We start from the raw sequence: 26,203 nt of genomic DNA, 5'->3' as shown, positions 1-26,203 counted from the left end.
GGGTGTGGGTGAAATCAGGTGAAGGGTTAACTTACAAGTTAGGTTTGCTGAATATGCTGATCAAGATGTGCGATGTCTGATGATGTAACCGTTCATCTTTTTGTTTTCCTGTTTTTCGAGTTCCTAAATTCTTTTTATTTTAAATAGGGAAATTTACAACCGTCCACCTGTTTGTTTTGTCTTTTTCAAAAATACACAAACACTTTTTTTTTTTTCAGCGCGCCACCTGAAGTTCACTTTTTGTTGCATTCTTCCACTTCCGTCTAATTTCCGTTAGCAAATTTAACGGAATGACCTTTTTACCCCTCAAAATTACAATTTAACCCAAAATAAATAGAAATTGGAGATAAATTGGATGGATTTAATTTTTTTTCAAAGGTGGATGCTAGAAATTGGAGGAAAATAATGTTTGTTGCTTGCTAAATTTAGAAAATTTGTATTTATTTTTTTGGGGGAAAATAGTGTTTATTACTTGCTAGATTTAGAAAATTTGTATTTATTTTTTCTCTTTCAAAAAAATAAATACAAATTTTCTAAATTTAGCAAGCAACAAACACTATTTTCCTCCAATTTCTAGCATCCACCTTTGAAAAAATTTAAATACATCCAATTTATCTCTAATTTCCATTTATTTTGGGTTAAATTGTAATTTTGAGGGGTAAAAAGGTCATTTCGTTAACATTCCGTTAAATCTACTAACGGAAATTAGACGGAAGTGGAAAAATGCAACAAAAAGCAAACTTCAGGTGGCGCACTGAAAAAAAAAAAAGTGTTTGTGTATTTTTGAAAAAGGCAAAACAAACAGGTGGACGAGTGTAAATTTCCCTTTTAAATAATGATAATTATGAGTTAGTGACAAAGATGATCGAGGAATTGTGCGAATCTGAGGACTTCAGGAGCCAATTTCACTAGCAATCAACATTCACGAATGGCTGTGACCGGATATCAAAGGTGAAAACTACACTTGCGTAATTAATTAAAATATTACTACACGTGTCTTGTTGATTTACGTTATCTATTGATAATGTTACAACATCTATCAATAAACGGCACGTGTAACGTCACATCCTTGTAATTCAAATTGTGTGACACACCATATATGATATAACTGTAAGTATGGCATTGCTTCTATCGTAATAGAAAATTTTATTATATCGTTTTCCTATTAAGTAATACAATAATTTATTGTGTTATTTAATATTATCACCTCTTATCGTATATCAAGTCATCATCCACGTGTCTGAAAGCTTGGAAGCAGATTACATTAGAAATTACAGATTTTTGGTGTGATAAGAATTAAGAAAGGAAGGTCCAATAGCGAATACACAATTGTTGTTTTTCTAAATCAAAGGAAACGGTAAGCAAATTGAAATAAACCACGATCAAGAAATCACAAATTTAAACAAACACAATGCTTTCAAACTTTTGTACATAAAATGTGCAGAGAACTAATGTCATCTATTTCTTAAATGAGCAACTGTATTAAGGCCAAAAAAAAAAAAAAAAGTGATAAGAGAGTGATATACTGGTGTTGATTTATTCATTTAATTAAGATAAATGTAATCCAACCCCGATTTATTTTTATTTTTATTTTTATTAACCTTTGGTCACTGTTTTGCCTTAATATCTTTTTTCTTTGTTGTTAAATCCGTTGTCTGTGGAAGTTTATTTTAATACGAGAGGCTCCCTACGGTTACCAAAGGAAAGATCCAAATGGGACCATATTTTTTTCGGAAAGCTCCTGGAAATTTCTGTGGATGGGTTCTTAATTTCACGAGATGAAGACGGCCAATAATGGGGAGTGAAGGTGCGCTGAGTTGGGGAACATTCTTGTATAACGTTTGTTTATGTAACTTAAGATTCAAAGTAAGAAGTAAGAAAAATGATGATGCAGAAATGATCAGTAATTAACCACTGTTTCCAGCTCCATCAGCTTCAAATTGTTATGAAGTTGATGGTGGGATTTTGTAGCATCCATAAATTGAAAACTGGGAAAATACTATTGTGAACTCGGGATGAATTTGTTAAAAAACTAAAATAACAACAGAAGTGTGCATCTAGCCACAGCTTAGGGTCCCTTTGTATAACAAACAACATAGCATTTGTACCCCAAGGCACATCATAACCGCAAACTTTGCAATCTCTGGACTACTCGTGTGGCACTAGAACTGGAGTCAGGGGATACAACCGAAGTTTCTCATTGATGACATCTCCTAGGCAGCTCAGCTTGTCAAGGTCTGATTCATCCAGCAGACTATCAAATCCAACATTAGCCTCTATCTCGGCAACAACAATTCTCATTGCTTGTGGATGATTGAAGAGAAGAGGCATTGCCCACTCTAAGGTAGTCGAACGAAGTTTCTGTACCAACAATTAGCATTGCCTGCGACCATTTTCAGAGCTACAAAACTAGAATATAAGAGATAAAACTGAACAAGCTAGGCTAATAGCCAACCCTGCAAGAGTTAATACATAATCCATATATGAATAAATACGGCAATTAGTCGATTCAAATTTGGAGCAAGTTATAATCAATTTACTGGGAAGTTTTTTATGTTGATGTGTATTCACCTAGTGCCTACCAGAATAACACCTTTGATATTCACATAGGTTTACAGTCCGGATTCTGTTTCTTGCAGCGATAACATAACGTCAATCAACGTCATCTTCCTCTCTTCCTTGTTTTCTCATTCTCTGGTGCTCGTCAATGAGGAATCGCGTAAACTTGTGTACTTTCTTCTTTGATCTAATCATCCTTCTCTACTCCCCTTGGAGATCCACCCACTTAAAAACCGGCGAAAAATAAATCAAATCTGAGCTGCCCCAGATAGGATGCAAGTCCTATTGTGGAGTAGTTGTAGTTCAGATGTTTTTGCAGCAAAGATGATATCGTTTCTTGTAAAGCATTCTTCAGCAGCAGATGGTGATGACACTAGGAACACTTTACGGTTACCAAGTCGAAGGAATAGGATGTCGCCATACTTTTCAGGTATTTGATGGAGAATGCGGTGGACTGGCTTAGCGAGCAAATGGAGATGGCCTATAAATGCGGTAGACTGGCTTAGCGGGCAAATGGAGATGGCCTATAAACGGAAGTGCGGGGGGGCCTTGGTGGGAGCTTTCTTGGGTTTGCATGCTGTTTTAAGAAGAGCTTTGAGACCAGAAGAATGAAGAAGAAAACAATGGCCAAGTTAATCCATTGAACTTCATTTTTCTTTCAATGGTTGTGGTCGGCTAATTCTGTACTTCTTTTGATGTTAATGGCAACTGATGAGGATGACAAAGATGCACTTTGTTAATTTTGACTTGATATTCTGTCCTGATGGTTTGTTTTTAGTTGGAGCACCAGGTAACCGTAATTTATCTGTAGTTAACAAAAATAATTGCGTGTCAGCACTTGAAATTTAATTACTCCAATTAGTTCCATCTAAATATAAAATGCTAGTTTGTGTGTGATACAATGTGAAATTAAGAAAGCTATTTTGGATCTGTAGTAATCCCCTGCTTTACTTCCCTATATAGGGCTGGACTCAAGATTTTTCATTAGTTCCTATTAACTTACAAATTTTTTTGTGTATATTTATGCGGTGTTGGTTTATATAAAAACTTAAAAACACATACATTAATTATGTCGCATAAAAAATTTCGTTTAAAGGAAAAAAAATACATATGTTCGATAAAATAAGACAAACGCTAATTAAAAGAACAAATTACTCTTTCAATATTGAATTTTTAAAGATTCTAATTAACTGTAAATGGTATTCAGTTATTTTAGTAGAGATTCATTTAGGGATATGGTTGTGATCCAAAAATTAAAAAAACTTCAAGGATTTTAATGATTTTTTTTTTTGGGGGTCTACCATGTAAATCTACCGCTTGCCTTGAAATCTTGTTTTTTTCTTATGTGTTCAAGTCATTATAAGCGTAACTCTTACATAGATTCTGATCCTCTCTGAATGCAATTTCCAACTGTATAGATGAAGCAATTCCGGTTGATCTCAAAATGTGACTCTGCAAGAAATGCTTGGGAAATTCTTCAAACTACTTATGAAAGGAACTGAACTGGTGAAACGCTCGAAACTCAATTTCTTACTACTAAGTTTGAAGATTTGAGAATGCGTGATGCAGAAATTTCTTTTGCTCTATACTAGCCTCCTTTGCTTAAGATGCAAACAGCTTTTTTTTTTAAGATCAATGTTATTTTTTTTTTTCAAATAAAAATTATACTATATGCAAATAACATTCATTCTGTTGCTCATTTCTCCAAACTTACAACATTCTCTTATTCATATTGTGTAATTAGTATAAACAAATCTAAGCATTGACCATTAAAATATCAAACAGGAGAAACACTTGTGCATTAATATAAAGCTCTTGATTTGGATCCCTTTTAGATTAAGTAATTTACAAAATGTTACTTAAGCATTTTATAATTAACTCTGTTTGGTTTTGGGAAATTAATGTAATATGCTGCTATGCGGTTTATATAGCAATCTACTACAAAGAACTCCATCGTTTCGAACATTTAAGCCATGTAAGATCCTTGGCAAAACCGCAGTCGAATTAAGTTTCAGTCCGTATTTTACAATTTTTTTTTCAAATCTCTTTATGCTAGTATATCGTCCCGGTTTTTGCAGCAGCTTCTTGGGATTGCTTCATTCATTTGTATTTCTGGAATTAGATTTGTGTCCTCGCAGAGCGGACGGGATTGGTTTTTTTTTTTTTTGAAGTATTTTCATTTTTCCATCTCCATTGTGTTTAAATGGAAATCATTCAAATTCGCTTTATGAGAATGAAGCCAAACATATATTTTTTATTTATCATAACTGAACCAACTAAAAGGAAAGCATGAGAAAACAGACACATTTTAGACTTAACTAGTTCGCAGTTCAAAGCTGAGCAAGCACCTTTGTAAGTTCTTCACGTGGTCGAAATATGATCTTGAAAGGCCTCTCCTCTGCCTTTTCCCAATCAAAACACTGTATCAAGGTGCCCAGCGACAATTCCATGAGTCTCATGGCGAAGCCTGCACCAGGGCATTGCCTTCTACCTGAACCAAATGGCAGGAACTTACACCCTACCCGTTCTTCTTCGCACATTAAGAAACGTTCCGGCTTGAACTTATCGGGATCTTCCCACAATTCAGGGTCCATGTGCACAGACCATACATTAATTAGTAACTGTGTGCCTCCTGGAACGTGGTAACCTCCCACAGTGCATTCCTCAGACGATTCATGTGGTGGCAGAACCCTTACCACTTGATCTAATCTCAGTGTTTCATTTATTGTACAGTGAAGGTATGGGAGGTTAACAAGATCAGCATCTTCTATTAGTCTGGATAGTCCAACATGTTTGTCGATCTCATCCCTTGCAGTTTTAAAGACCTCTGAATGTGTTATCATCCGCGAAACTACCAATTCCATTGTCGTCACCGTGGTATGTGGTCCTGCTATCAGCAAGGCCTAAATCAGCCGTCAAATGTTTACAGAACTTGAGTGATCATTAATTAGTATAAAACTGTATATGTTTGAAATGCACGCAGTGAGTATTTTTGTTTTGGGCGTTACCTGGACTATGCCTTTGATCACATTATCGTTGCAGAATTCAGGCTCAGATTCTTGCAGCTTCAGCAGTGAATCAATCAAAGTGGGGACAATCTTCCTATCTGCTTTTCGCTGTTCATCAAGCAGAGCCTGCGCGAAATCATCCCTCTTCCTACGCAATTTTCTTATCTTCTGCTCCGCTCCGTAGAAAGTGAACCACCTCAAGAATGGAAAGTAGTCACCTAAAGCTGTTGGCGTGAGAGGGGTGAAGGTTTGATTGAGCTCGTCCAATTTGTCTTTGGCTATGTCCGTGTTCATTTCGTCCTCTTCGAAGCACCTCTTACCAGCCACCATCCTTATTACGATATTGAAATCCAACTTGTAAAGCAACGATTTCACATCCACTTTCTGAACGTCTTTGAAAGAGCTTTGGAACAAGTGTTTGGCCATGAATCTTATTTCTTCCGTCCGAATGTTTGCAGATAATAGGAGACGCCTTGGGGAGAAAATTTCTAGGGCATAGACTCGGCGGAGGTTGCGCCAATGCTCGCCATAGGGAGCTCCGATGCTTGTGAAAATTTTCTCCTTCTCTTGCCCTCTAGAGGGCAAGAGTGGACGATTGGCGAAGATTATATCATTTTTTGTCAAGCATTCTTCAATAGCCGATCGACTCGAGACTACTAGTGTGGGGCGTGAGCCTACTTGAAGCAGTAATATAGGACCATACTTGTTGCAGAGATTGGTCAGTGTCTGGGACATGGGCAATTTTAAGAGGTGGAAATGACCTATGATTGGAAGACTGGGAGGGCTTGGGGGTAGATTTTTGGGTTGAATTTTGTTTCGTCGGATATGTTGATAGACGATGAGAAGAATGGAAACTAACAAGCCAAGATAGTGCAGAGCATCCATGGCGGACTCTTTTTCTTCCGCTTAGTGTTTTGCTTGCATATGTTCATTCATAGATAAAAAGACTCTGTTTATATAAAGCAAACTCTAATGACAGATTAATCAAAATAATTTTTGTATTTTCCCGATTTTACTTGTGAAATGATCGAAGTTAAGCTTAGCATCTCACGTCCGAATTATCGCTTGACTTTTGATTTATGTACGTGGCATTTTGCAAGACCTTAAATAAAATACTAGAAGCTTTCTTTTGTTGTCACCATCTACTAAATTATTATTATTATTGATAACTGTGAGGTTGCTCTCATATTTGCAACAAAACGTTCACATAAAAAGGAAGAAAAAAAAAAAAAAAGCAAAGAAAAATTGAAGTTCCTATCATGTCCATGTAGAAAAGAAAAATTTTAGGATTTTGTCAATTACCTCTTTCCAATCGTCACCTGTGGCCTGGCGTGACTCCATTTGTCTGTTCCCACGGTACAGACTAGATGAACGTCTTATTCACGGGACATATGAACGTCTTTTTCAAGGGGTGCTCTGATAAATTAAGAGCTTTATAAATTCACATATCGACTTTATTCGAACTTAGAAGTTTTATATTTGTATATACCCATTATCTTAATTAACAGAACAGGAAATCGTTTGGTTTACTTCGTTCTCTCTGTCAGCAAGCTTGAAACCAAGGGTTTGAAGTATGAATTCGAGTTTTAATGAGTGTGTGAGTTCATAATAATGATAATAAAATAAATAAAAAACCATTGCCATCACTCATCAGCTAGCCACGAGCGATGGCGTCTGCGATGCCTTGAAATACACGGGACTCAAAGATAATGGGCCTATTTATTGCGTAGTTAAACCGAATGGGCTAAATTGAAAAAACTGAAGCCCAGTAACTTTTAGATTTTTTTAAATTAAAAAACACTAAAACTTCCCAAAACTAGGGTTAATAGTAATGCCTCTTTGGTAGTCGGACATTTTGGGCTAAAATTCAAAACAAATTAAAAGAAGGCCATTTGTTCATGGAGCCATCTGTGTGTTTTGTGATCGCCGAGTAAGCAGCTATCTTGGCAGCTGCTACATTGCGTAGAGTGAATAAACAAATGGAAGACATAGAAGATTTGTTGGCTGGCAGCGGAGGTGGCGGTGCTCCTCCCGGTTTCAGATTGCCAATCAATGCCGTCGGTGTAAATCCGAAGTATAATAAGAACAAACCGCGGCTTCATGATAACCACCTCTCCAAAACTGGCTCTCTCTCCCCCAAAATTCCTGGAACTGAGGTACTTTCTTTTTTCTTTTTTGGTTCGCCATTTATCTTTATTTTTTTGTTTTAAGTTTTGTTTATTTTTCCAACTTTTGATTTTGTATTTTACAGACCATATATATGAAGACCTTTGGATGCTCACATAACCAGGTATTTATACGTACCATTACATTGTAATACAATTGTTTTGCAAAATTAGGTTTTCAAGAGTCATTTGTGATTTTTACTTTTATGAATAGGATTTAGTGTTTACTGTAATAATAATAAGAACAACAACAACGATGATGATGATGATAATGATTGCCTTTCATTCTGTAATCAGGTCGTAGTTAGTTTATAAAAAGTATACTAATAAATTTAACAAGTTAATTAACCCAGAGATGTGTCATTCAATACAGAACAGCAAACATACATCTCATTTAACTGTGTCCTTCATTTACATAATCTCTCTTCAAATCTGATATAGGACAAGTTAAGAATATTGGAGTGTATTCTACATTTCTTATTCTTAGTAGGTAAGTTTGTGAGTGGTGTTTGTTACTTTCATTGTACTGGGATTTTAGTTATAGGATTAGAGATAGTCTTCTATAAATAGTGTTGTAATCTCTATTAGCTTTTCAAGTTTTGAATGATGACCTCGCTTTATTTTTCTCCTCGGATTATTTATCTAAATCTCTTGTTGGAGTCGTTTGGAGCATTGCAACATCAGTATGACTTTTCTTTTTTTTCAAGTTGTTTCTCTCTTTTTGACATTATGCCAGAGTGACAGTGAATACATGGCTGGTCAGCTATCAGCATTTGGTTATGCATTAACTGACAATTCTGAGGAGGCAGACATATGGCTCATCAATACGTGAGTGTCATATATTTCTTCATTATTTAACTAATTTTATAAATGTCTTTTCAATGGAAAAATTTTGAGATGGTACAATATTTGTTCAGCTAATGGTGGATCACAACTTGTCCATGTTATCTTACACACTTAGTTTTTTTATATACATATGAATTTGATGCAGTGAGAGGTCAGTGATAAATACTGCAATGTGTATAAACCTGTTGGAGGTTTCTCACCTTTTAAGCAACATGAGTACTCTTGTGTGCAGAATATTTTTCTGGTATAGTTAGTGATCAATAATTATAAACCTGACACAGTTGCACAGTTAAATCCCCTAGTCAGTCTGCTATGGATACTTTAATTGCAAAATGTAAGAGTGCAAAAAAGCCCCTAGTGGTAGCTGGGTGTGTGCCTCAAGGAAGTCGGGACTTGAAAGAGCTAGAAGGGGTCAGTATTGTTGGAGTCCAGCAAATTGATCGTGTTGTCGAAGTTGTTGAAGAGACTTTGAAAGGTCATGAGGTGCGGCTTCTACATCGCAAGAAATTACCAGCTCTTGACCTCCCAAAGGTATCGGTTGTGGATTTGTAGTTGTCTGGAATCATTTACTAGTCAAGAGACGGAACTCTTTTATTTTTCCCCATGGAATTAATTTAACCAAACTTTTATAACAGGTTAGGAGGAACAAGTTTGTTGAGATTCTACCAATTAATGTTGGTTGTTTAGGTGCTTGTACTTATTGCAAGACAAAACATGCCCGCGGCCATCTGGGGAGCTACACTGTCGAAAGCCTTGTAAGATTGTGTAATGACAAGTAATACTTTATATTTGTTGGCTTTAGTTTATTTTGAAGTTCAACTCTGCAGGTAGGCCGTGTAAGAACTGTTATAGCTGATGGAGTTAAGGAGGTGTGGCTGAGCAGCGAAGATACTGGAGCATACGGTAATCTAAAGCTTTTCTTCTGGAGATGTCTTGTTTCTACAGTATTCCTGTAACTGTTTGAAATATTTTCAGCACCCCCCCAAAAAAAGAAGTTTTTGTAATGTACATATGTTGTGTTACAAGGAATCTGTGTTCAACTTTTCCCCTCTTCTAACATGTAAACTAATCAACTTTGATGTTTTGTGAACTAGTCACCGTAAGCACTAATATTTGAAGATAAAGTCACCCTAGTTTTATTTGGTCAAAAGGATTTCAGCCCTTGATCAACAAGGTTATTATATAACTGGTTAATGATTCATTGTGCTTGTCGGAGAAAATTGGGATGCTTTTACTTGAGTTATTGAAAATATTTAACTGTCCAGAAATTTTGTAGGTCGTGACATTGGGGTTAACCTTCCAATTTTGTTAAATGCTATCGTTGCTGAACTTCCTCCTGATGGGAGCACAATGCTTCGAATTGGGATGACTAATCCTCCTTTCATTCTTGAGCATTTGAAAGAAATAGCGGAAGTTTTGCGTCACCCATGTGTATACTCCTTTCTTCATGTACCAGTCCAATCTGGGAGTGATGCTGTCTTGAGTGTAAGTCAAAAGATTGTTCCTCTAAATCTGTCTTCTCTCTGAAAAATATGTCTTGGTTGAAATTATTGTAAGAATATATGTCTGCAAAGTTGATCACATGATGCTCTCTTAGCTTGATTAATGTCTTAACTCTATTAGGCAATGAATCGGGAATATACTTTGAGTGACTTCAGGACTGTGGTAGACACCTTGATTGAACTTGTGCCAGGGATGCAGATTGCAACTGATATAATTTGTGGATTTCCAGGTTAGTATGTTGGTCATTGGCTCACGTGATTCTTTTTATATAATGATCCATGTGATCTTTTACATGTTCTTGTTGACTCTTTCTGAAGTTGAATAAGTTGAAGGTCGCAAGTGCCCTTAAAATAGTAAATATGTGTCCTTTTGTATAACCAAACTTCTGTTGGCGTCACCAGTAACTAAAATACTGAAAAACTTTGCACTACTAGCTGGACTTGCAGTTAAGGAAGGCATTTATTGGAATTTTTTTTTTTTTTTGGCTTTTTCTTCAACTTTTGGTGTTAAAATAATTTTCATGTTTTTTTTTTTTATCGTGAACTGTTTTACTTAACAAGTGCTAGTGGAAGTAATGCTGTTATGTTTGTTCTGCTTAGGTGAGACTGATGAAGATTTTAATCAAACTGTTAACCTCATCAAGGAGTACAAGTTCCCCCAAGTTCACATTTCACAGTTTTATCCCAGACCAGGTATACAATTTTTGAATTTGGATAGCACCAAACTTTTGTCTTTGCTATTTAGCAATTACAAATTCACTGTAATGCTCATTTCTATTTTGGTCAAGCTGCACTACTTTTCTTTGGATGACCAAAGAAATGTCCTGTTTGGAATGACAAAGCAGTTCCATTTATATCTTGTGGTAACTCATGATGAATCATACTCATGACGACTCTGAGATGATGGTCAGAGGTGCATTTCAGTGCCCTAAGATGATGAATGTTTTTCTCTTCATCCTTTTTTTTTTAATATATAATTTTCATCTGTAACTGTGTCAGACTATAGCTGCTCTGAAGGTGTGTAGCTCTTCTTCTGGGAACCCTAACTATGATAATTTGTTTAGATCCCTAAGTATTGCCCTTTGGAATGACTCTTCAGGTGTGAAACTTATTTTTTCCTTGGCAAAACTAAATTGCCCTTTGGAATGACTCTTCAGGTGTGAAACTTATTTTTTCCTTGGCAAAACTAACCATGATCTTGAAAGTTGCTGTCTTGAGCTTCCCTCAAATTAGACAAGGCTTGGGATATACCCCTCTTCAATAAAGTTTGAACGATTTGATGAAATGCATTGCATTCTCTGATGAGACATAATCAAGTCTGTAACTTTAATCTAAATTTGTTTTCTTCTATTAATTTGTCAGAAACACACCTCTCAGGGCAATAGCTCTAGCTTGAGCGTATAGCAGAATTATTTCTTTCATTATCGTAGTTGATATAACTTCTGAGATTTCAACTCAGTATGTGCAGTCTGGAAAAATAAAATACTGACAGATGAAGCTTTTTACTGAAACTGTTTGATTAACCAGAATCAATATTTATTTCCTTTATGAAATCAGGGACACCTGCTGCAAGGATGAAAAAGGTGCCAAGTGCTGTAGTGAAGAAACGGAGCCGTGAATTGACATCTGTTTTTGAAGCTTTCACACCGTATCTTGGAATGGAGGGTAGAGTGGAAAGAATATGGATAACTGAAATTGCAGCCGATGGAATTCACCTGGTAAGACTAGAACAATTTTGAATGTTCTCCCTGCCGCTTTCTGATTCTCCCACATCTCTGTGTGCATATGCTGAGGTTCAGGGGCTTACCTTATGGAAAAACTTAGATTTTGACTTCCAGAGGTTTTCCAACATCTGTTACCGTTAGTAGTGGTGTCTCCTCTTTGTACATATATACTCGTAGTAATCTTATGAAAGTTGAACCAAAGCAGCTTGATAAGTCGATAAAACAAATATTATTTAATCAACTTTTTTGTTAAAGTATTTAATGACTTCGATCTAACTTCATATTCCCTTTTTGACTAAGGTTGGCCATACCAAGGGATATGTGCAGGTACTTGTGCCTAGCACAGGAAATATGCTGGGTACCTCAGCTTTGGTGAAGATAACATCTGTTGGAAGGTGGTCAGTGTTTGGAGAAGTTATCAAAATTCTCAACCAAGTAGATGATAAAATAGCGTCAAACAGGAGAATATCTAGTCAGGTTGGTCAGGGTAAATGTTCTTCCTGCTCCAGCCAAAATGAACCTTGTGCATGTTCAAATGAGCCAGATCCTAGTGCTTGTGGATTGGAATGCTGTGAAGGAAAAATTACTTTGGAGGAAGGCCAAGTTTCCTGGATTGACAGATTTGCAGAAGATATAAACAGCCAAAATGTTATTGGATGGTTGCTAAGGAAGCGGAAGAACCAGTTGAAAGGAGTGGAAAATGATATTGCCTTGGGATCCAAGAAAAAACAGGAATGGGTGGGAGGGAATACGGGCGAGTGGGGTGTTGTGGATAGGGCTCTTCTGGGTGGAATGCTTGTTAGTTTCTTGATAATTGTAGCCCTGCTTATACACATAGGATTTAGAACATTGTCAACCATATGAAAGTTTTTTTTTTTTAATATAAATAAATGTAACTTTCTTGTATGGAGTTGTTTTATGAAGCGTGTGTGTAACCAATTTTGAAAATAAGTTAAACTGATAAAATTGATCTCCATGGATGGCATGATTTCATATGGTTGATGCTGCTAATCATTTTCGATGATCTTAATTGCCTTGTTTTTTGTTTGATATTTATATATTATTTATAATCAAATTCGAATTGCTTAATACTGGCAAGCTATTCTTTTATTAGCTGATCTTACCACTTAGAAAGTAAATTACCACAATAGAAGTGTATACAAGCTGCGTAAATACACGTATTTATAAAGCGAAAGAAGATTGATGGGGTCTGAGAAAATGCCGGGATGAAATGCTTTTGCGGGCAGGGGAGGAAGAGCATGGCCGATGTTCTTTTTCCGTCCGCTGCAATGATTTTGACGGATTTATTTCGTGGAAGGATTTTTCCTTATTCACACGTACAAGAATGAATGTACTGGAAAAGTTTCCATCTTATATCAGCATATCTGACTTGGCCGGTAATCTTTTGAAGAAGTTGACAGGTACCGAAGGCATCTTGCTCCTGAACCGGGGATGGCGCAGCATGTAAAGGCCAATCAGAACTGCAACCACTTGGAATGGAGTAACATAAATGAACACTGCCCAAATCAATGCGAAGATGATGAAGATAGACGTAGCTCTTGGATCACGCCAGTTGAGGATCGCTTGAGCTCTTTCGCCTTGCGATGCCAAATCTCCAACCACTGTCTGCACCCGCCCTCCCACACTGCGTAGCCTGTCATATCTCATCCTAATGATGTCTGATGGTCGTTTTGTTGGAAACGAATCAAATTCTTCGTCTAGCTCATCTGGGTGTGCATTTATTGCTTGCGAGAGCTTAGCATCCATGTGAGGCGGGTGCCTTGGCCTGAACCGATAGTTCCACATCCCAATTACGAAGAGGTACAGGAAAATTGTTGGCAGTATCAACTCAGGGTAGCAAACGAGTATCAAGAACAATACATGTACAAGGATTGTTGTCACTGGGTTTCTCCATGTACATATGTTATTGAACCATCTACAAATAGCTGTAAGCCCCGAAAGAAGTTCCATAATTCTGTAAAAATTGGCTTTGCTTTTCCTCAAACTCCACATATGGTAATCCACATCCAGCATATACTCCACTACCTCGCGCCTCAGGGGTGGCTCTGCTCTTCCCAGCCTTGCCGCAACTATCTGCATTGCTTGATGCCGTAGCCTATCAATGAGTATAACAGGTATTGGTTGGACATAATGCATTTTGGGAAGCAACGGCCTTCCATATTTTGTCATCATGTTTACCCAAGCTGTACATGTAAACCTTAAAGCCAAATGAAGTTCCCCATTTTTCTTCAAACCAGAAGGCGTGAGTACCAACAAGGGATAGAAATGGGTGTATATACGATCGGTTTCTAAAGTTGATAATCGAATTCTCACCTTTCCGATTCTCTGATCAATCGCGTCATCTTTGCTTCCATTGACGTGGCAATTGTCAAATACTCCAATTGTGATTACAGTACATGGATCATAAACATCCCAAGTATACTGCTCATTCCATCTAGGATCCAGTGTGTCAAGGATTGTTCTGGTTCGAATCCATTTGTTCCCGTACTTGGCCACGCAATATGCATCAGTCAGTTTACCATCCTTGCTCTTCATTGGCATCAACTTCTTTGCACTCAAAATGCCAAGCTCAAGAATCCCAATGCTATCCTTCCTCAGGCTCCTCGCCGAGGGCTGTAGGTCACTGCTAAAATGTGTGGATTCATCAAGAACATGGTAACCTGCTTCCAAACAGAAGCGAATTAGAATCTTGCTTGAGAATTTTTCCTTCTTCTTTTCAGCACCTTCCTCTGCTGCCAACGAAGGTTTGTGAAGGTTAAACCATCGAGGATCTGGGAGCTTACCGGTCTCATGTCTATGTGGCACATTTCTAACTGGTATGAATTCTCTTCCTAAAATCTCATCCTTGCCAGGTCCAATCCTATCTTCAACAGTCACAATAATCAGATCCTCAAAAGGTTCAGATGCAACAAGCATATGCTCTTCGTTCCATACCGGGTTAACAGTTCGCACAGGCGAAGGCCTGGTAACCCTCAGCTGATTTCCAAGCTGAATCCTTACACAAGCATCTGGTGCTCGCCCTTTGTCAGAAGGAACAAGATCTTGTGCTTCAAATACAAAAACCCGAAGATAATAAAGCTTGGGTGAGAAGTAAACCTTTGATCTGGTGTTAGCTAAATTTTTCTGGCTGATGTTGTGTGCATCAGAGTGCCAGGCCGCAGCAAAAGACTCATCAGCTTGTGTCCCGATCCAAACAGCAAGCATTATTTCCCCTTTAGTAATTTTATCACCCTTTCTGTCCTCCAATCTATACCATTGAGGAGCCAATGGACTATCAGGCGGAACACGATGAGGGACTTCGAATAGATCAAAAGTAACTCTCCCCACAAAATCATCTTTCCCAATATCCTTGTCTTTGACAGTAACTTCAACCAAATTGGATTGCAATCTTTCCTTAGAGAAGGCAAAAATTTGATGCCATACCGGGTTTTGGTTCTTCTCCAAGTGTTTGGTGATGCCTTTGTAGTTTCCAAGCTTCACTTCAACGTAAGGGTCAAGGCTCCCTGAAACATCCATTACAGGCAGATTTCTTGCCTTAACCACATCCACGTATAAATAATGCATCAGCTCCACCAAATCGTAAGTACTTGCTGTCTTGTCTCCTCCTCTGTATCGCAGACGCGCTGCTACCGGCGGACTAGTCTCCACCAGAAGGAATTCTGGGTTCGTCTTTGGCATTTGCATTTGCATTACAGATGGTGTTGGCGCAGCAGCTTTGGCAAAATCCATTCTCGTCTCAGCCACTGGAGGCTTTTGATGAGTCTCAAAACCAAACGTGGATGACACCGGTGGCGGAGCAGCAGGAGCCGGACCAGGACCCCCAGCTGCCGTCCCTATTGAGTGAAAAGTCCTTACTTCTTTTTCCTTCTTTTTCTTTTTGATCTTCTCGTGGTCAAACATTAATTTAACATCATGATCGCCAAACTTGTTGGTGTTGATTTCTTGGAGTGGGGTTTCTTCGGTCTCAAGACTACTGGCAGTGGTAGTAGCGTTGGTTGGTGGAGTTGTAAAGTGAGAGGCATCATGAAGTGGGTGTGCGTATATCTTGAGGGCAATATCACCATTGACACGAGAGAAAAGGCCGCGTTTGTCAAGAGGGTATCGCTGAACATTGGCTTCTGACTCCGAAAAAGGGACAGAAACACCTGAAATTCTGACACGTCCGAGAAAGTTCTTGTGGTGATCACGATCGTGGCTGCCTTTGAGATCATTGAAAACAGTTACATCAATGGTCTTGTTGGGAAGATCTCTGAGATCGTTAATGTTGAAAGCAAGCTTTTCATTCCAGTAAGGATTGACGTCTTTAGGCTTGGTTTGAGTTCTTTGTTTCTGATCATCCAAGTCTACTTCAACAAAGGGACTAGCAGATCCTTGTCCATGGTTGGGTGTGAGGTCACTTGCATCAACAACTTCTACTACCACTCTGGCCATGGGTCTGATGAATAGTATGAGGATCTTATTCTTTCTTCTTCAATTTGTTCTAGTGAAAAATATATATATACACATATATATCTATTGAAGGGAAGATGGATTGCTACAGGTATGTAGAGAAAAAGTAGGACTGTAGGAGTAAAGAAGAAGATAGAAATGGTAATGGTGGTGGTGGTGGTGGTGGAAGAGGAAGAGAGAGACAGGTAGAGAAAAGAAGAAAAGGGTATGATGAAATTGAGATGTTTTGTTCAATTTGAATTTTGGAGTATGAAGACAGAAACATATGTTAGAAAGAGAGTGAAACATGTCATTTGGTGACCCCACAATTCATTCATATATCTTTGATAGAAACTGATTCTGGTGGGCACACTTGTTTGTTAATAAATAATAAGAGAGAGACTGATTATAGATATGAATGCAATATTTAAGTGGGTGCTGCGCTGGGGCTTGATATATAGTTGATGTTTATGTGGAAGAGAAGAAATGTAATTTTTATTTATTTATTTATTATTATTATTATTATTATTATTATTATTATTATGGGTTGGGGGTGAGGTGAAAATGAATCAAAAATCATGACCACTTCATTCATGAATCAAGAAGAATACATAAAAGTTTGTCCAAAAGCAATCTTCAATCCCCTTTTAGAAGGATCTCTCCTTTTCAAGGAATTAAGCAGATGCACATCCATTATTAATACCAAACGTGGATGTGGTCCGGTCTAACTCCAAAAAATTTCATTAGTACTCCTTTGTTTTAAAAGTTTGAGAAATTTCATAATTTTTTTTTCCCCGTGTGACGGATAGACTTTTCTTTTCCTGCCTTTTGAATTTCATTTTTGATTTGATTTCCAATATGAACTGGGAGAGGCCAACTATTTGAATTCTGCATGTAGCTGTGCTGCTCTGTACAATTTCTCTTGAAGGGATGATAATAGAAATTCAATGGTAGCAGCACCCACTGGTTACTACAATCAGATGCTGGCGGCATTGAATTTCATCAGTTAGTTGAGAGCCATTAAATATTATCTTGTACACGAAGTTGATTGAGTGATGTTTCAGCTACAGTTCGGCCTTCAATTCAATCGATGATCACCAACAATATTTGACCTGTCGGTGAAGCTGATCCACCTCAGACGCCCGACAGCGTAATTATAACTTAGGCTATTGCAAATATTACTAAAAAATAATAAAAATTTAAGATTTTTTACTGAGCGACTGATCAAGCTCGACAGAAGCAAACACACCTTAAACCCATTAATAATCTAATCACTAATCGGCAGCATTCACATAGAATTCTGAACCCATTCCTAAATGTCAACGGATGTGGTTAACATACACTCAAGACCCTTATCAATAATGTTTTTCGCACCCCTTTAATATCTTAAAAAAAAAAAAAAAACTCCATTTTTACAATCTTAGTTGTTTAATGAGAGAAAAATACATAAAAGAACTATTATAAATTTAATTAAATTTAAATTATTTATAAATCATGAATCTCAACTATCTTTAAAAGTTAACAAATATAATTATTTTTTAAATAAATAAGTTATATTTTGAATCAATGAAGAAATAAGTCACCTAATACTAAGTTTTTTTTATTGAAAAAAATATATTTATAATTCAATTACTTTATTCTAGATGATTGTAAAATCAATTAAAACTATATTGTAATTTTTTAATCTTTTTTGTAATTTTAAAAAAAATTGTAAATATAAAAAGTAGGATTTCATGTGAATTTTGAAGGGATGGAGGCTCAACTCTATGTTTAAATGACATTTGTGTTTTTGTTTTTTCCCCTTTCAATCAACTAACTAGCACCGACTTTCAAGTAATAATACATATAGGATCACTGAAATTCGCTTAGGAGCTATGTTTTGTTTATTTATTTCTTTTGCTTCATTGGGATGATTCTTATTTTGTGGGTTGCATTATTTTACAATATATGGACCAAAAGTCCAAATAAAGGGGTCCCCAACTTTTTCATAGTGGCCTTTTCCTATGAATAAAGTTGATCTAGCACATTGCATATTGCTGAGATGCTTCTAACCCAAAAAGAACTAATAAAATTTTGTAACAAAACTATAATTTGAAAATACATTTTTGGTCTTAAAACAAGGTTGTAATCATAATTAGTATTTCCTTTGTTTCTTGCACTTTATCAATTATAAGAGTTAGTGTGTGTTTGGTGTAGTTTATCCAATAGTTATAATCGTTTATTTAATTTTATAATCTCCTCTCAAATTTTTTTTTTTTTTTTTTGGGTTGTGGTTTGATTGTCTTTTCACTAGAGCTTTTGAAAATAAAATATGTTATTTTGCCTCTACTAAAAAAAAAAACTCAAATTTTATACTTTTAAAAATAGAGATTGAAAAACTTTTCAAAATATTAAAATACTTAAAATGTCTTTTACTTATTTCATAATATTATTTTATTCATTTCATAACATAACTTTAAATAACATGCTTATTAAAATAATTTTATACAACCAAAAAACTAAATTTTTATAAATAAAATTTTTATTTATAAAAACTCTATTAACAAAAACTCTAATTAAATATATTCTATTTAAAAAACTATATCACCCTTATACTGCATATACAATCAATCATTGATGAGAATAATAACAAGTGAATGAACCACAAGTGTTGATGGGAGATGGAAGGGTATTTCAGTAAATTGTAAAAGCATGGTCCATAAATTCTTTGGAAGTTTGTCGAAGCGCACCGAGTAGTCTGGCGGTAAATAGAAGGTTGCTTCCACGATTTTTAGTGATGAGATTTTGACCGCTAAAGGAAATGGAGAGGCAGCTACGCAACCGTTTCATATTTGTTGATTAGAGCGCTTCCACTCGCTCTATTGCTAGTTGCTTCAAGCGAGTATTTGATAATTAGAGAATCCAGAGGAGATGGTTAATCTTAATAGAGGCAACATTACATTGACTATTACGTATAAATGGTAATTGAAGAGTCGGCTACTGTCCCAACTCCATTATCACAAATTTGTTAAGGCCCTGTATACGCTGGAATAGTTACAATTAATGTAGTAGTTTAATTTTTTTTTTGGGTCACAAAGTGGACGCAGATGTTAGCCTTTCCTTTTCATGCACACTAATGTTAGCCTTTCCCTTTCATGCATACTTAATGTTAAGAAATTTAATAAATTATAATACATGATAAGTATCGAACATTATTCATATCACCAAAAAATAATAATAATATTACACTCCTCCTACCAAATGTGTAAAATTGACTTGAAATGATGGACTTATATGACGGTGTATGCAGTATGCATATTCTATTTTGTTTATATAAAATATCCAATTCAAGAAGACAAGAACTAACTACTACTACTACTACTACTACTACTACATTGTCTTGTATTTTTGTTATTTTATATTAAAGTGGTCCTGTTGTGTTGAAGAGCATAAACTACTCACTAAACAACAGAACTGAAGGATGTATTTAGCTGGGATCATTCAAACAATATGCTTATGGTTGTCTGGACATGGTGGAATAAAATATCTTTCTATAGAAGTTATGGTACATGCGTAAACCTAACTTTTCCCCAAAAATAATTGAGTAATTTGCAATTTTCTTAATTAACCCCGTATTGTTTTCTTTGAGACCATGATGGCGGTGGGTGAATAAAGACAGCGAGTTCCCAACGCAACCCAACAAAGTGAAATCATTTCATCGGCAAAACTATAATATAATATGACGAATTATAAATAAATAATATTGGATGGATGGATAAAAAAAATGGAATGGAATCCACTGATAAAGGTGTGTAGCATTATTGGGCCTCCGCTTTTTCAAATTTTGTTTGTGGCATCAAATCCACACGTCACAGCACACGCCGGCTTTTTGCATAATACGGTGACTGTGACTTCACCACAAGTAGATACTAGAATTTATATGGATCTCCCACTTTTGCCTTTGTCCTTTTGATTTCCTTCCGCATGCATATTCTTCAATTTGATTCAAAAATTAAAAAAAAAATCCTCCGCAAGTGAACCAATTTAGATGAGAAAATAATAAAGGGATGAAAAATTAAAAATTAAAAGAAGGGTGCGTTTAATTTGTAATTTTGAAAGGATGTGTGTACGTGTCGGGGTGCATTAAGTGTCATTCCGAAAAATAAACACTATGGTGTATTTAGTTTGCTGCATTATTGAATTGTGAGAGTATATGGATGAAATGGTCATTTTCTTTTCTCAAATCACGCGATTTTAGTTTTAGTACCAAACATGGATTTGTATTTTAATTACAGTCCAATAGTCCATACCCTTTTGAGTTCAGGGCACCGAACAAAACATACCGCAAAGTCACCTTATGGACCAGAAGACATTCAATGCTTAGACAGAAGCCCATGATTTGGGTTTGGGTATCTAAAGTAAAAAAGTAAGTGAAGCCCAAAGAGGATTCTAGCTAGGGAAACTATCGCGAGAGCCCTATGGTTTGGACAAATTCCAAACGCATCAACCACGCGATCTTGTCTTCCCTGCTCAGCCCGAGAGAAAATATAACTAAGGGAATCCGCGTGGCCACATCTGAGACTCATCCCCGACTTATTTAACGAACAAAAAGCCTCAAACGACCTCAGTGGTTGCCACTGGATTTTGGCTTCCAGAGGTTTTCCAACGTCTGTTACCGATAGTAGTGGTGTCTCCTCTTTGTACATCTATACTCGTAGTAATCTTATGATAGTTGAACCAAAGCAGCCTGATAATTCGATAAAACAAATATTATTTAATCAACTCTTTTGTTATAGTATTTAATGACTTCGATCTAACTTCATATTCCCTTTTTGTCTAAGGTTGGGCAAACCAAGGGATATGTGTAGATACTTGTACTTAGCACAGAAAATATGCTGGGTACCTCAGCTTTGGTGAAGATAACATCTGTTGGAAAGTGGTCTGTGTTTGGAGAAGTTATCAAAATTCTCAGCCAAGGAAATGATAAAATAGCGTCACACAAGAGAATATCTAGTCAGGTTGGTCAGGACAAATGTTCTCCCTACTCTAGCCAAAATGAACCTTGTGCATGTTCAAATGAGCCAGATCCTAGTGCTTGTGGATTGGAATGCTGTGAAGGAAAAATTACTTTGGAGGAAGGCCAAGTTTCCTGGATTGAAAGATTTGCAGAAGATATAAACAGCCAAAATGTTATTGGATGGTTGCTAAGGAAGTGGAAGAACCACTTGAAAGGAGTGGAAAATGATTTTCCCTTGGGATCCAAGAAAAAGTAGGTATGGATGGGAGGGAATACGGGCGAGTGGGGTTTTGTGGATAGGGCTCTTCTGGGTGGAATGCTTGTTAGTTTCTTGATAATTGTAGCCCTGCTTATAAACATAGGATTTAGAACATTGTCAACCAAATGAATTTTTTTTAAAATATAAATAAATGTAACTTTCTTGTATGGAGTTGTTTTATGAAGCGTGTGTGTAACCAATTTTGAATATAAGTTCACTGATAAAATTGATCTCCATGGATGGCGTGATTTCATATGGTTGATGCTGCTAATCATTTTCTATGATCTTAATTGCCTTGTTTTTTGTTTGATATTTATATATTATTTATAAAAAATTTCGAATTGCTTAATACTGGCAAGCTATTCTTTTATTAGGTGATCTTACTACTTAGATAGTAAAGTACCACAATAGAAGTGCATACAAGCTGCATAAATACACGTAGATATAAAGCGAAATAAGATTGATGGGGTCTGAGAAAATGCTGGGATTAAATGCTTTTGCGGGTAGGGGAGGAAGAGCATCACCGATGTTATTTTTCCGTCCGCTGCTATGATTTAGATGGATTTATTTCGTGGAAGGATTTTTCCTTACTCACATCTACAAGAATGAATGTACTGAGAAAGTTTCCATCTTATATCAGCATATCTGACTTGGACGGAAAACTTTTGAAGAAGTTGACAGGTACTGAAGGCATCTTGCTCCTGAACCGGGGATGGCGCAGCATGTAAAGGCCAATCAGAACTGCCACCACCTCGAATGGAGTAACATAACTAAACACTGCCCAAATAAATGAGAAGATGAGAAAGATAAACGTAGCTCTTAGATCACGCCAGCAGAGGATCGCTTGAGCTCTTTCGACTTGCGAGGCCAAATCTCCAACCATTGTCTGCAACTGACCTCCCACACTGCGTAGCCTTTCATATCTCATCCGGACGGTGTCTGATGGTCGTGATGTTGGAAACGAATCAAATTCTTCATCTAGCTCATCTGACGTATCAAATTCTTTGACTAGCTCATCTAGGTGTGCATTTATTGCTTGCGAGAGCTTAGCATCCACGTGAGGTGGGTGCCTTGGCCTCAACCGATAGTTCCACATCCCAATTAGGAAGAGGTACAGGAAAATTGTTGGCAGTATCAACTCAGGGTAGAAAACGAGTGTCAAGAACAATACATGAAGAAGGGCTGTCTCCACTGGGTTTCTCCATGTGCATATGTCATTGAACCATCTACAAATAGCTGAAAGAAGTTCCACAATTCTTTGAAAATTGGCTTTGCATTTCCTCAAACTCCACATATGGTAATCCACATCCAGCATGTACTCCATTACCTCGCGTCTCAGTGGCGGCTCTGCTCTTCCCAGCCCAGCTGCAACTATCTGCATTGCTTGATGCCGTAGCCTATCAATGAGTATAAAAGGTATTGGTTGGACATAATGCATTTTGGGAAGCAACGGCCTTCCATATTTTGTCACCATGTTTACCCAAGCTGTACACGTAAACCTTAAAGCCAAATGAAGTTCCCCATTATTCTTCAAACCAGAAGGCGTGAGTAGCAACAAGGGATAGTAATGGGTGTATATACGATCGGTTTCTAAAGTTGATAATCGAATTCTCACCTTTCCGATTCTCTGATCTTTCGCGTCATCTTTGCTTCCATTGACGTAGCAATTGTCAAATACTCCAATTGTGATTACAGTACACGGATCATAAACATCCCAAGTATACTGCTCATTCCATCTAGGAGCCAGTGTGTCAAGGATTGTTCTGGTTCGAATCCATTTGTTCCCGTACTTGGCCACGCAATATGCATCAGTCAGTTTACCATCCTTGCTCTTCATTTGCATCAAATTCTTTGCACTCAAAATGCCAAGCTCAAGAGTCCCAATGCTACCCTTCCTCAGGCTCTTCGATGAGGTCTGCAGGTCACTGCTAAAATGTGTGGATTCATCAAAAACATGGTAACCTGCTTCCAAACAGAAGCTAATTAGAATCTTGCTTGAGAATTTTTCCTTGTTCTTTTCAGCGCCTTCCTCTGCTGACAACGAAGGTTTGTGAAGGTTGAACCATCGAGGATCTGGGAGCTTAGTGGTCTCATGTCTTTGTGGCACATTTCTAACTGGTATCAATTCTCTTCCTAAAATCTCATCCTTGCCAGGTCTAATCCTATCTTCAACAGTCACAATAATCAGATCCTCAAACGGTTCAGATGCAACAAACATATGCTCTTCGTTCCATACCGGGTTAACACTTCGCACATGCGAAGGCCTGGTAACCCTCAGCTGATTTCCAAGCTGGATCCTCACACAAGCATCCGGTGCTCGCCCTTTGTCAGAAGGAACAAGATCTTGTGCTTCAAATACAAAAACCCGAAGATAATAAAGCTTGGGTGAGAAGTAAACCTTTGATCTGGTGTTAGCTAAATTTTTCTGACTGATGTTGTGTGCATCAGAGTGCCAAGCCTCAGCAAAAGACTCATCAGCTTGTGTCCCCATCCAAACAGCAAGCATTATTTCCCCTTTAGTAGTTTGATCACCCTTTTTGTCCTCCAATCTATACCATTGAGGAGCCAATGGACTATCAGGCGGAACACGAAGAGGGACCTGTGATAGATCAAGACTAACTCTCCCCACAAAATCATCTTTCCCAATATCCTTGTCTTTGACAGTAACTTCAAGCAAACTGGATTGCAATCTTTCCTTTGAGAAGGCAAAAATTTGATTCCATACCGGGTTTTGGTTCTTCTCTAAATGTTTGGTGATGCCTTTGTAGTTTCCAAGCTTCACTTCAACGTAAGGGTCAAGGCTCCCTGAAACATCCATTACAGGAAGATTTCTTGCCTTAACCACATTCACGCATAAATAATGCATCAGCTCCACCAAATCGTAAGTACTTGCTGTCTTGTCTCCTCCTCTGTATCGCAGACGCGCCGCTAACGGCGGACTAGTCTCCACCAGAAGGAATTCAGGGTTCGTCTTCGGCATTTGCAAATTGAGTGACGTTTCAGCTACAGTTTGGACTTCAATTCAATTGATGATCAGAACCAATATTTGACCTGTCGGTGAAGCTGACCCACCTCAGACGCCCGCCAGCAAAAGTATAACTTAGGCTATTGTAAATATTACTAATAAATAATAAAAATTTAAGATTTTTTTCTGAGCGACTGATCAAGCTCGACAGAAGCAAACACATCTGAAACCCGTTAATAATCTAATACTAATCGGCAACATTCACATAGAATTCTGAATCCATTCCTAAATGTCAACGGATGTGGTTAACATAGACTCAAGACCCTTGTCAATAATGTTTTTTTCACCCCTTTAATATCTTTAAAAAACTCCATTTTTACAATCTTAATTGTCTAATGAGAGAAAATTACATAAAAGAACTATTATAAATTTAATTAAATTTAAATTGTTTATAAATCATGAATCTCAACTATCTTTAAAATTTAATATATAATTATTTCTTTTAATAAATAAGTTATATTTTGAATCAATAAAGAAATAAGTCATCTAATACCAAGATTTTTTAAAAAAATATATTTATAATTTAATTACTTTATTCTAGATGATTGTAAAATCAATTAAAATTACATAGGTCCGGCTACGGTGCAACGGTGGTACCTTGCCACCGTTGCATTCAGCCGTTGGATCCACTTAGATTGATGGATTCATTGGGATCCAACAGCTGCGTCCAACAATGATACGATACCATCGTTGCACTATAGTTTTCTCTAAACTACATTGTAATTTTTTAATCTTTGTTTGTAATTTTAAAAAAGTTTTCAATATAAAAAGTAGGATTTCATGTGAATTTTAAAAGGATGGAAGCTCAACTCTATGTTCAAATGACATTTGTGTTTTTGTTTTTTTTCCCCCTTTTTTCTCCCTTTCAATTAACTAACTAGCACCGACTTTTAAGTATTATTACATATAGGATCACTGAAATTAGCTTAGGAGCTATGTTTATTTATTTATTTATTTCTTTTGCTTCATTGGGAGGATTCTTTTTTGGAAAATGCTAGTTACCCCGAGTTAAGTCCCCGGTCAAACCCCGAAAGCAATAAACGTTGTTTCAGTCTTTTTTTTTTTTTTCATTTCATTCTCCCTCAAACGACATCATTTTAGTTTGGTTAAGACAAAATCAACAACAACCCCAAAATTGCTCTCTTTCTCTTCGTCTTACAATAGCCCCAAATTGCTTTCTCTTTCTCTTCGTCTCACAACTCATTTCTCCTTCTATTTCTCTGTTTCTCATCCCCTTCGTTTCACAGCCACCATCACGCATACCCAACTAGTTGGATAGTCTTCTATTTACTACAAAAAGCTAACTAGTTTCCCTAATATATATAAGAAAAACTAATTTTACCAAATTCAAGTAAAATTAAAGTTTCGAAAATAAGCTGTTGTTAAAGAAGAGAGGACCTTCGCTATTGGGAAAGACACAAAGAAGAAACTCAATTTTCAAGGGTAGATGCTGAAACTCAATCTTCTGTTAGAAAATTTTCGCAGCTACCGTAAATGCCGAAACTCATCCTTTAACGACAACGCCGACACTCATCCTTGTTCAAACTTTCCTTTTTGTCTTTTGGTGGTGCTGATGGTTGGGTGTATGTGATGGAATCCTGCGTGATGGTGGTTGCCAAGCTGATGGCTGTCGGTGTGGTGGGTGTCGATGGTTGGGTATGCGTGATGGT

General features: G+C 37.0%; 4 protein-coding genes across 4 annotated transcripts; 1 reads left to right on the top strand and 3 right to left on the bottom strand.

The window, feature by feature from the left end:
• Positions 1-4,793: 4,793 nt before the first annotated feature.
• Positions 4,794-7,000, bottom strand: LOC102618410 (cytochrome P450 81Q32-like). The gene is made up of 2 exons (XM_006473195.3): positions 5,568-7,000; positions 4,794-5,462 (listed from the first exon to the last, which is right to left on the bottom strand). Exons 1-2 carry the CDS (start codon positions 6,450-6,452, stop codon positions 4,890-4,892), a joined length of 1,458 nt encoding a protein of 485 aa, XP_006473258.2. The 5' UTR covers positions 6,453-7,000; the 3' UTR covers positions 4,794-4,889.
• A 393-nt stretch (positions 7,001-7,393) lies between these two features.
• On the top strand, positions 7,394-12,784 carry LOC102617557 (uncharacterized). Its single transcript, XM_006473193.4, has 11 exons — positions 7,394-7,723; positions 7,819-7,857; positions 8,469-8,560; positions 8,860-9,109; positions 9,214-9,333; positions 9,406-9,481; positions 9,855-10,063; positions 10,202-10,310; positions 10,681-10,773; positions 11,638-11,798; positions 12,105-12,784. The coding sequence occupies exons 1-11, from the start codon at positions 7,547-7,549 to the stop codon at positions 12,666-12,668; spliced, it is 1,890 nt and encodes a 629-aa protein (XP_006473256.2). The 5' UTR covers positions 7,394-7,546; the 3' UTR covers positions 12,669-12,784.
• A 105-nt stretch (positions 12,785-12,889) lies between these two features.
• LOC102617844 (FT-interacting protein 7-like) lies at positions 12,890-16,625 on the bottom strand. Its single transcript, XM_006473194.4, has one exon. It carries the CDS (start codon positions 16,254-16,256, stop codon positions 13,176-13,178), a length of 3,081 nt encoding a protein of 1,026 aa, XP_006473257.2. The 5' UTR covers positions 16,257-16,625; the 3' UTR covers positions 12,890-13,175.
• A 5,232-nt stretch (positions 16,626-21,857) lies between these two features.
• Positions 21,858-24,787, bottom strand: LOC102618128 (FT-interacting protein 7-like). Its single transcript, XM_052441843.1, has one exon. It carries the CDS (start codon positions 24,486-24,488, stop codon positions 22,140-22,142), a length of 2,349 nt encoding a protein of 782 aa, XP_052297803.1. The 5' UTR covers positions 24,489-24,787; the 3' UTR covers positions 21,858-22,139.
• Positions 24,788-26,203: the final 1,416 nt, after the last annotated feature.

The sequence above is a fragment of the Citrus sinensis genome, chromosome 5 (assembly GCF_022201045.2).
Source record: "Citrus sinensis cultivar Valencia sweet orange chromosome 5, DVS_A1.0, whole genome shotgun sequence".
Classification (NCBI taxonomy): domain Eukaryota; kingdom Viridiplantae; phylum Streptophyta; class Magnoliopsida; order Sapindales; family Rutaceae; genus Citrus; species Citrus sinensis.
This window is presented reverse-complemented; position numbering and strand designations above follow the sequence as displayed.